The 12,580-nt window shown below is 32.7% G+C and overlaps 1 protein-coding gene across 1 annotated transcript; it reads right to left on the reverse strand.

Moving 5' to 3' along the window:
* Positions 1–1,409: 1,409 nt before the first annotated feature.
* LOC137626604 (uncharacterized) lies at positions 1,410–7,706 on the reverse strand. Its single transcript, XM_068357626.1, has 5 exons — positions 5,261–7,706; positions 4,353–4,495; positions 3,152–3,311; positions 2,440–2,646; positions 1,410–1,652 (listed from the first exon to the last, which is right to left on the reverse strand). The coding sequence occupies exons 1-5, from the start codon at positions 7,552–7,554 to the stop codon at positions 1,547–1,549; spliced, it is 2,910 nt and encodes a 969-aa protein (XP_068213727.1). The 5' UTR covers positions 7,555–7,706; the 3' UTR covers positions 1,410–1,546.
* Between the last annotated feature and the right edge of the window lie 4,874 nt (positions 7,707–12,580).

Below are 12,580 nucleotides of genomic sequence, written 5' to 3' on the forward strand. Positions count from 1 at the left end.
GCTCTGTGTTCCTTCTCTTCTGATCAGATGTTGACTCAGTGGGTCTGACAGACGCTGGTCTAACATATCAGCTTTTTTTAGGTCCAGCAGATGACGATGAACAATCTCCCTGTACACCAGTCAGTCAGTCAATCAGTCATTCAGTCAGTCAGTCAATCAGTCTTTAGTTCTACCATTCCATCTGATCTGCAATTGAAAATAGCATCAATATATGAGGGCATTACAAACTGCAAGTGTTTTACAAAAGACAGAATCTCTGCAATAAACAGCTTAGTTTTATGTTCCTTTAATTTGATCATTAAATGGAGAAATAAATTGATTACCTATAATAATATTATTCTTGAGCAGCAAAGCAGATCCATTTTAATATATAAGTTCATAAAAACTGATTTATTTCTGATAAGTTTACTTTAATGTTACAACTAATCATATATAGAACAAGACATTACACAAAGAACTCACCTGTCAGACTGTTATTGAGATTATTTTTTTTTCTTTTATTGCCTGGCGTTGTCCCTTTGAAGGACTTTGTAAGGATATTGTCTTTGTTCACCTCCTAAGAGAGAGAGAGAGAGAGAGAGAGAGAGAGAGAGAGAGAGAGAGAGAGAGAGAGAGAGAGAGAGAGAGAGAGAGAGAGAGAGAACTTTTTCCTGAAGAGCTTTTGCTCTACAGATTCCGTCCAGAACTTAGAGGGAATATTAGGGACATATCATATGACATTATCAATGGAGATTAGTATAAAATGAATAAAAATGGAAAGGTGATTAAAACACAGTTTTTTTTATTCGCAGATTTATTTATGATGAGCTCCACTATTACATTTTACCTACCATCACCTCAACCCTCTCCGTCAAGATCACTTAAATAGATTTTGTTTACATGAATAGATAATAGACAATGTTTAGAGTGAATCTTAGCACATTCAAGTTTTGCTATATTTTGATAAGAATATGTCATGTTATAAGTCAAACACTACTTTAGTAATTAAAAATATTAATTGTATATGAATGATAACAAAAAAGAAAAGTTTTGAAAATAGATATAACAGAAGAGAACAAACAGTAGAATGAACATAATAAAAGTTTTCAAAAACAATAGATTTCTGTGAAAAGATTAAATTGTTCCCTAACAATTAAAAAGAAAAGAAAAAAAAAAAAATATATATATATATATATATATATATATATATATATATATATATATATATATATATATATATATATATATATATATATATATATATATATACATATATATATATATATATATATATATATATATATATATATATATATATACATATACATATACATATATATATATATATATATATATATATATATATATATATATATATATATATATATATATATATATATATATATATATATATATAAAATCACGTTCCAATCAAGAAATGACCTCAATGATCTAAAAGTTATCTAATCATTATAAGAAGTTGGTTAAACCTGAATCATTTAGTGACAGATTATGAATTAAAATTTGGTGATTAACATTTCAAAACATTTGTTTCACAATTAAAGGATCAGATGATATTGCACGTCTTCTTTTTCTTTTCAGTTGACGCTAACATTACCACATGTGTAAGTAGTGCACTCTCGATATTATGGAACATCTGTGCATCATTCATCCTACCGAGCAAAGAAGAAAACAATCTTATGAAATAGACTTTGGTTGTTTGCAATGACTCAGCAATAAAAGTTAACGAAAAATGGCATAGGATATGATGAGGAAATCTTTATTCCAAATAGAAAGAAATAATAATGCTAGTGAAAGAAAGGAGAAGATGAATATGACGAGAATTGAAGGAAGTGAGGAAAGAATTGAAGGGAATCATAAATACTGAGATTCAAACAAACATAATCAGATATTCTAATCAAATGATAATGAGCAGAATAATATGAATAAGTGAAGATACTAATGAGGTGCAAATTGCTCTACACATCAACACCTCTCTATCATCCACACAACGACATTCTCTGGAAATGTCTCTGATTCCATTAATGAAGATACAAAGGAATATCAAGTGATCGAATGAGGAAAAGAAAAAACTAATAAGAAACAAATAATAGACCAAAACCAAAAGAAAAATAGTTTTGAAACTTGGCTTATAATGAATAAAGATTAGTTATCTAGGCTCATCACCTGCTGAGAGAGAGAGAGAGAGAGAGAGAGAGAGAGAGAGAGAGAGAGAGAGAGAGAGATGGTGCCTAAATACAATGAAGACCATAAAAAATAAGACCTAAGATATGAAAAATTACCGGATCTGATAATATAGAATACTTTTTTAGGCCTATGGTCTGCTGAAAGGCTTAAGAGGAATGTTAGAGAGAGAGAGAGAGAGAGAGAGAGAGAGAGAGAGATGAAAATCGTACAATACAGATGAAAAAGGAGAAGAAAAAGAAGAAGCAAACTCACCATTGAACATCTCCACATCCGGTGGATTCCTCTGCCTTAAGATCCATCTCCTCAAGTAAGGCTTCGTCATCTGGTCGTTCATCTTCTCGGAAACAGATGTAGTATCTCACCCTGACTCCCTTCAAGGAGTTCACCATTGGGAGGAGGAAATCCCGAGGACTCCTCCTCTTCTTGGAACACCAAGGAAAGTAGATTGAAGTGAAGGATCTGTTGGGAAGAAGAAGAAGGAAAAGAAGAAAAATCGGATGAAATGAAAGGAAAGGAAAAGGAAATGATGTCAATGATATTTTTAATTATTGTTTTATTGACATCTTGTTTTGTTAAGATAAACAAGTGCCTCCAGAAACACACACACACACACACACACACACGCACCTTCACGTACACAGTATTGCAATTCATTTTCAATGATCCCAAATAGGATATGAATTGAAAATTAAAACAAACCTTTAAGTAACTTTTGAAAAGTGTATAAATTGATAAACTTATTTCTATTTCTATAATAATTAATAATTGACTTTTTCTATTAATAGGACTATGAGGTTTTTCTTTCTCCAAATCTGATGTCGATTTAAAGTCTTGTTTCAAATCAATTTTTCTGTTCAAAAAATTAATATAATAATTATATCGTCTCTCTCTCTCTCTCTCTCTCTCTCTCTCTCTCTCTCTCTCTCTCTCTCTCTCTCTCTCTTAAGGAATGATGTCTCCTCACCTCCTTGCATCCTGTGGTTGCAATGCCCGAAGGATGTCCCCAACCTTCTCGATGTCTTCTTCCTGGACATCGCTGACCAAGACATTGACTCTTGGATCCCTCATCAAGAAAGGAATTGGGTGACTGACGCTGCTGACATCCTTGACACTAAAGTGAATATCTGAAAGAGAAAAAGGTTTAATAAGAAGAAGAAGAAGAAGAAGAAGAAGAAGAAGAACAACAACAACAACATTGAGGAAAATGACAATCACAACTAAACATTTTCTATCTGTTTCTTTCGTAAGATTTTAAAGGAAAAAACCAAATGGGAATAATGATAACTGAAACAACGAATTTAGAGACGAAATTACTAAAGTTAGAAGCTATGGGTTTGCGTTGATGTGTGTGTGCGAGTTGATCTGTGTGCGTGCGTGAGTCATTGTGTGTGTGCGTGCGTGAGTCAATATCTTTGTGTGCGTTAGTTAATGTGTGTGCGAGTCAATGTGTGTGCACGCGAGCATTGTAGCCTCTATCGCCTCAGGGGATGACATCAGTCTCCTCATGATACACTCGCATAGAACACAGTATAAAGAAACTTAGCCAATAACAACTCAGCTTCATTGAATAATCACAATATTATTAGTCGAGATAATACTTTTCACGTCCCTATCGGTGATTGCTTGTTGAGATCAAATGACTCCGCCCACATTTTTGTAGAGAACCAATCAGCACAGAAAGAAGGCGGAGTCAGGAGGAACCCTGATTGACTATCACTGTTCCCGATACTGGTTTCCTCTTCATTACCATCATGATCATTACTATTCATTACTGTCACCATCATTAATATCATTATTTGTGAAATCAATAGTGACTATAGTGATGTAGTAATGTCGCCTTTAAACTGAATCATTTCCTTTTTATATAAGAAAGGAAATAAATGAAAACTTTGCATCGAAAGCTTTTAAATTACTACAAATCAGATGAAAACAATATTGTCCTATTTAAGAAAAAAAAGATACTTGATTGAGCCTTGAATATAAAATTCTCAATATATAGAGCAATAATGATAATAATAATGATAGTTACAATAATAGAAATAATGATAATAACAATATTAACAGAACGAATGACAGGAATGAGATAAGGGGAAGAAGGCGAGATATTATAAAGTCCCTCAGAGGAAAGGAAGACAGAGAATCTGTCGTCCTTCATTTTGACTCACCTAAAATTTCAATCTTTTTTGTCTTTTGCAAAGATTGACAGAAGGCGTCGAGGCTGACTTGGTCAGGAAGCCGAACGAAGAGTTTCTTCACATTTGGAGGGATTTGAAACGTTGGGTTCCAGATGCCTGTGTAATCCTCACAACTGTTCCAAAGAGAAGAAAAGAAAGACAATAGTTATTAGATTCGATCGGGAATTTTATCATCAAGTTGATTGATGATGATGACTAAGATAACAATGACAATGGTGATAACGATGATGATGATGATGATGATGATGATGATGATGATGATAAAAATGAAAAGAAAAAATGAATAATCTCGTGGAATATCGAAATTAATATCAACTATAAATGGGAAGAAAAGTAAATTTGAGACTTTTTTATGTTGTTTACGTATAATGAAAATAATGATGACCGTGATGATGATGATGGTGATACTGGTAACAGGTAGGGTATAGACTTGAGCCTCAAGTTGAGTATTGTAACATATTTCTTCATGTCTGTCTTCATTTCTCTTTAAAAGTAGGTTTAATATAAATACATACATACAAATATATATATATATATATATATATATATATATATATATATATATATATATATATATATATATATATATATATATATATATAAATTTATATATATATATATATATATATATATATATATATATATATATATATATATATATACATATACATATAAATATATATATATATATATAAATATATATATATATATATATATATATATATATATATATATATATATATATATATATATATATATATATGTGTGTATGTATGTACGTGTGCGTGTTTATGTGAGTATCAATATCATTTTTATATACATATTTGATGATATTAATTAAGAATAAACTGAAAAACAAAGAAAATGGAAAAACTTACTCTTCACTGAGAAGACTTTTGACTGACTCTGTTTCTTCAGTATCGGATCCCTTATAGCTGGGATCAAGGGATATTCTTCTTGGGTAAACCTGGTGTCGCAAGAGATGTTTGGTTAGTACCTCGAAACCGGAGATAGATTCTTTGAGGTCTATAAAAATTCTAATTTCATCTCTATTTGGGAGAGGAGGATCAGTGGCTGCAAGGAGGGTGATGTAAGACTCGAATGATGAGTCAGTGATTAAAGTGTTGTCATCAATCAAGCAAAACCTCTGCGCTATCCAGCGTGATAGCTCGTCATTGCACTTTATGTTGTGCATGACTTTCAAGAAGGAGTTTTTGTCCTTCAATCCTGACTTCTCCAGGAGTTCCAGGGTCTCAATTTTGGTTGCCAGTGGCACATCCACTCCCCCCACGTGGAAAATGCTTAGTGTCTGGATAAGTAGGTTTTGATATTTCTCCAGAGAGTTAGGGAGAGAGCCCCCATGCAGCTCTTTTACAAAGTGTGTCACTGATGTAGTTTTCGTTGACTTAAGAAGAGCAAGCATTTTCAATTGGATTTGTAATGGGATGCTGGTTTGATATAATTCATCACTCCACTTCTGTATTGCCAATGGAGGCATATCTGGGCTGGTCATTTGTTTATAGATGTTGTAACCTCCCAGGAACTCCATGAAACCCTTATGAGGGAAAGTGTAATAGGAGTTGTTGAAGGAGGTGACTTTCTTTAGGAAGGCTCCAGCCAGCTCTTCTATTGGTAATCCCAAACGGAGACATAGATCAGTCAATCTTTGATAGACCGATTGGGGAAGATTTATAAAATCATCTTTCAATCCTTTGAGAGACTCCAAAGAGAGTTCCTCCAGAAATATATTTATTTTGTGTTGCAAGACACTTAATTCTAAGTCACACGTAGATGGGTTCCTCTGCAAACGCTCCTCTAATTTGGAGATGATTAGAAGGAAAATCTGCCAGTAGAGCTCAGCCTCAGTTGTGATTCTGTTTACATCATCTGATTTGAACATCCAAAGAATAGTGATGAGACAGAGATTATAGGCGACATCCCACACTATGCTCATTTTGTGTTCAGTTCTCCTAAGGAATTTTAATAGATTATCTAGCTCTTGTAAAACTGGGGAATCTTTGGGTAGACTCAAGAAGTATTTGGTTACAAACTCTTCTCTTTTATTGGCTTTAATTCCTACAAGCCGAAGATGAACTGCATTTAGAGCTCTGGATTCGATATGAGCATTCAGTTTCTCTTCAGCTTCAGGTCTGGTCGTAACAATAACAGTTAATTGGCTGTAGAGTTTGTTTAAAGAAAGAATATGGTTGAAAAGGCCAGATGAACTCTTGTTGACCTCATCATAGCCATCCAAGATGACCAGAGTTTTTTGTCCTAAGACAGCTTTAACAAGGTCTCCATCCTTGAATGAGCGATGAACTTCTTCTCCCAAAGAGCATTCAATAAGCCTATCAAATGTATTAACAATATCTCTTAATTCTGCATAAAAGAGCAGATGAAAGGAGCTGAGGCCTTTGATGGAGGGTCTTTGGTTGGCCCAATCAGATGTTATCTTTTTCACTAGAGTACTCTTGCCCATTCCTGCATGTCCTTTGAGCAAAATAAAACTTCCAGCGTCAGAACCCGAGGCTACATCTATTATGTCCTCCAGTAAAACCTCCTTATTCTCTCCATCCTGATTCAGTTCTATTTCTGTGAATATTTCATTCACTGGCAACTGCCTTCCATCTCCTTTCACTATTAAGGACAGTGGATTTATGGTTGTATTTCGATTCAAGACATCTTTCAAGAATGGAACACCTTTATTCCTTATCAATGCTATCTGTTCAGAGAAGAACAATTCCTTCTTGTACTCATCAAGGGTCTTTGGCGAAATGTCTGCATCTCTTATTTCATTGAGCTTTTTGTTGAAATTAGCAACATTTGCATCAATTTCTGTCTGGCTGACATGTGAGCATATTTTGCCAACACTGCAAAGTGCTCTCTCCATTAGTGTACGGATTTCCTCAATTTTGTCAAAGAAATCGTTCTGATTTAGATTGAGAGCTTCATGAACTATGGTGTTTCTTATGCCTTTTAAATAGGTGATAAGACATTCTGGCTCTTTACCGTTTGCTGATGACCAAGCAATGTCATCTTTTCCAGCAAAGACTCCTTTACAATGTTTCAAAAGGAGACAAATAAGGGTTATATCCCACTTAGCAACATCTGTAGGATACTTTTGCAACGTCTTAAGCTGATCTGGATAGAGCTTCTTCTTTAGTTTATTCATCTCTACCTTTTTGTTCTCCAGGTAAGTTAAGAATTGGATTTTCTGATCCCAATCTGGGTTTCCCCAGATGAGAAACTGCCTCAACAAGGGACTTATAACCACATCGGAGATCTTCCATAGTCTGATCTTATACCAGTCAGATTCATTGAATACAGGAGTCATCCTGTAACGAAGTAAAAAAAAAATAGAATGATTAGGTATGTAATAAATTGTAATTCAAAATGTGAATAGAATTTTAATTAATTTTCCCTGCTTTTTGAAAAAGCTAAATTTCCTCTTCAAATATTTTTTCCTTTTATCATAAAATATCAAAGGTTACAAAAACATATATACACACATACACAAACATACACACACACACACACACACACATATATATATATATATATATATATATATATATATATATATATATATATATATATATATATACATATATATATATATATATATATATATATATATATATATATATATATATATATATATATATATATATATATATATATATATATATATATATATATATATATATATACATATATATACATATATGTATATATATATATATATATATATATATATATATATATATATATATATATATATGTGTGTGTGTGTGTGTGTATATATGGATATATATATATATATATATATATATATATATATATATATATATATATATATATATATGTGTGTGTGTGTGTGTGTGTGTATATATATGGATATATATATATATATATATATATATATATATATATATATATATATATATATATATATATCTATATACACTGTGTAGATATATGTATATATATATATATATATATATATATATATATATATATATATATATATATATATATATGTATATATATATAAATATAAATATATATAAATATATATATCATATATATACGTATATATATATATATATATATATATATATATATATATATATGTATATGTATATATATATATATATATATATATATATATATATATATATATCTATAAATATATATATACATATATATATATATATATATATATATATATATATATATATATATATATATATATATATATATATATATATCAAAAGAAATCGAGCAAAAAAAAAACAGTGCACTTCAACCTCCCTTTTGGCTTACAGTTCTCTTGCTTGAGGGTACACTCGGGCACACTATTCTATTTAGATTATCCTTAATTATATTTTTTTAGCTTGAACAGGGCACTAGCCACCAGTTGAGATACTACCACGAGAGAGTTATGGGGGTTTTTTATTGGCCAGACAGTACTACATTGGATCCTTCTCTCTGATTACGGTTCATTTTCCGTTTGCCTACACACACGCACACTCAGTAGTCTGGCTTATTCTTTAAACATTTTCCTCTGTCTTCATACACCGGAGAACACTTAGATTACCAAACAATTCTTCTTACTTCACTGTGATAGTTCAGTGGAAACTTTTCTCTTTTTATGGTTAGAAGAGAATCTTTTGCTATGGTAAGAAAGAATCTCTTCTAGGAGACCACTCCAATATCATACCATTGCTTTCTAGTCATGGGTAGTGCCATAGACTCTGTACCATGGTATTCCACTGTCTTTTTGGTTAGAGTTCTCTTGCTTGATGGTACACTTGGGCACACTATTCTATGTTATTTCTTTTCCTCTTGGTTTGTTAAAGTATTTTATAGTTTATATAGGAGATATTTATTTTAGTCTTGTTGCTCTTCTTAAGATATTTTATTTTTTTCTGTTTCCTTTCTTCACTAAGCTATTTTCCCTGTTGGAGCCCCTGGGCTTATAACATCCTGCTTTTCCAACTAGGGTTGTAGCTTAGCAAGTAATAATAACAATAATAATGATAACAATAAGATACTGTATATATATGAATATATATTATACGGTAATGGCTCCTAGGTCTGGGCACCAAAAATAGATTATATGATTATGGCTCCCTTGTCTCGGAACCATAATATATGTTATACTATGAGTAGTGACTGGGAACCAAATATATAATATTATATATATATCACGACTGATAAGTTGATCAACCTCTCGAATTCGAAACTCACTTGTTTGAATTTACATTAAAACTGTTACGTTATAAAATATAATTACATAACCTCCGAAATAGTTAAATAATTCCCAGAAAGCAATATATAAATCTCTGAATATCCAAAGATATCTTAAGTACACTTAAAAGAAAATTGGGTAATTATTATTATGAATATTCAGATAGGTCTAACTTCAGTTCATAATAGTATGTGAAGAATACAATTACAAACAATGGTGAAAGTAATAATACAATCTTTATAAAAATAAATTTGTTCTGTATAAATTACAAGACTTCGAAAGAATTCACAATAAGCAAATGAATCAGTCGAAATATCAAGTCACAAAAAAAAATGAGATTAAGACTAAAATGTCATTCTCTGAAAATTATATATTTTCTTGACATGAAAATGTTAAATCTGAATATACCTTTGACTAAGAAAGAGAAATAACACTTATGAAAATTATAGTCACCTGTTTCACTTAACGTTAAATCTGAATACAATATTTAAGTTTGCCACCTAACGAAAAATATATAACCAGTCCACAGTAAAAATACCTAACCTTTCTACAGGCCCGTTTACAAAAATTCTCTGAGAATTTTTATAAGTACTCACTATGATTATAAGTACTAGTGAAACCAAAACATTGAATTTTCACTGAACACTTTTAAAATAATACACTGAGCTGCGTGCGAGAGCGAGAGGGGGATGGTGGCTGCCTTAAGGCTAGGAATATCTATTTATATATTTAACAAAGGGGGTTGCTTTTATATATAAAGCTCAGCTACTTCCAGAAACTTCCCGAAGAACTGGGATGCGTGGGGGAATGAGCAAAGGGGTCAAAACTACCAAGTATTATCCTCTCGAACTCTTACTCACACAAAAGTAAACAAAACCTGGGTTTCCTTTGGCAACTATCACATATAGTGAGGTGACTCTCTGTCAGCTCAGCTAGTTCCACCCACCCTTTGTCCCTTAATTATAAAAAAAAATAACATCCTATCACTGGGTTTTTTGGGAAATTTACAAAACACGTTGCTTATGTAGTGTTCTCTGACAAACATGACGCAATACCTCATAAAAATATAAAAGAACATTACATAAGACCTGTTCATATTTCATATGTTCACATAACACTCTTAAACATATTACGTAAGACTTTGTAACAAAAAAACTTGAAATAAAAAGTTAATTCTTAAACATATCATTAATTTACATCTACCTTTGATTCTTCCCTCTTGTTACGGCTCATTTTATCTTTGCCTACACATACACCGGATAGCCTGGCTTATTATTTACATATTCTTCTCTGTCCTCATACACCTGACAACACTGAGATTAAAAAAGTATTGAAAATTCTCCTTCACCTAAGGGGTTACTGCACTATCATTGTTCAGTGGCCACTTTCTTCTAGGTAAGGAGAGAGGAGACTCTTAATCTATGGTAAGGAGTACTTCTAGGAAAAGAACACTCCAAAATCAAACCATTGTTTTCTAGTGTTGGGAAGTGGCATTGCCTCTGTACCATGATCTTCCAAATGTCTTTGGTTAGAGTTCTCTTGCTCAGGGGTACACTCGAACACGCTATTCTATCTTTTTTTCTCTTCTTGGTTTGATATCAGGTGCTCTCAGTATCAGTTACAAAGTTAATAAGGCCTTTATCTTGTCGAAGGATTCCTAGCACTCACTGGTCCATACAATTTTTTTCGTGGGGCTAGTCAAATCTATTGAAAGGGTTACTACAGCCGAAAATTTCGGGCAGAAACGTCGATAGAATCCTGCCGTCCCTAAAATACATTATAATTGCTTCCTCATGGGGGGGGGGGGGGGTCAATACTTTGCTAATTCTTTCGACATTATAGCCTACCGGATTGATTAGTCTTCTTTCTACTTCAAATCTCAAGTACCAACTGTCCCCTTTCCAAATTCGCTCTTCTCCAGGTTAATCGGCAAGTGTGCTCCTCAGAGCTTTTTAAATACCTTCTTCAGGATTCAGAGATGTTCTTCCTAGGTCGATGAATATACTACAATATCATCGAGATTTATGCCTGTTCCTTCTTTCAACACTAAAAGGTTATCCATTACTCGTTGAAAAGCAGCGGGGCTGTCATTAGGCCAAAAGGCATGACGGTGTATTGATATAACCCCAATAGGGTTATAAAAGTTGATAACAATTTTGCATTGTCATCCAAAAGAAATTGACAATAACCTTTTAACAAATCAACCTTGGAGACGAACCTTGCTTGTCCTTATTGTTGAGTAGGTGGTCAATGAGCAGCAATGGGTAATTATGGGCCACACTGGTCAAATTAAACTTTCGGTAGTTTATACACATCCTAAAAAATAAGTCCAGTTTTTTCACTAATAAGTATGGAGAACTATAAGGGCTAGAACTCTGTTTGGCTAATCCGTTTTATAACAAATAGTCTGCTCCCTTTCTCATGGCCTTCCAGTGATACGGCGATAGTCAATACTCACGTTGTTTAAATGGTCTTTTTATTGTTTTGAGGTGTATCTCATGCTTCGTCAGGTTGGTTCGTTTTGCGAAGTACGAGACAATTTTATGGAAACTTCTGATTAATTGGCTTAATTCCTCTTGTTGCTCCTGGTTCAAATGAGTTAGTTTCTCTTCCAGGTTCTGAATGATGGAAGAAATACTCAAATTACTTACGGCCCCTAACTTACATCCATCGTAGTCTTCCATGGATGGTATGGTTTGTGCCATGCACACTTGTGAAGCTTCTTTCCTGTTTTCGCTTAAGTGGCGCTTCAGTCGGCAAACATGTACTCTCCTTTGCCTTTCCATACTTCCTGGGGTTACAGTAACGTAGGTTAGGTCACTGATTATCCCCAAAATCTTTAATGGTTCCTGGAACTTGTTGGTGGGTGGAAATCTCCTTATCAGCAAGAAAATTAATACCTGTTGTCCTACTGAAAATTGTCTGTCCTTACTTGTCATATGAA

Source organism: Palaemon carinicauda, chromosome 34 (assembly GCF_036898095.1).
Source record: "Palaemon carinicauda isolate YSFRI2023 chromosome 34, ASM3689809v2, whole genome shotgun sequence".
Taxonomy (NCBI): domain Eukaryota; kingdom Metazoa; phylum Arthropoda; class Malacostraca; order Decapoda; family Palaemonidae; genus Palaemon; species Palaemon carinicauda.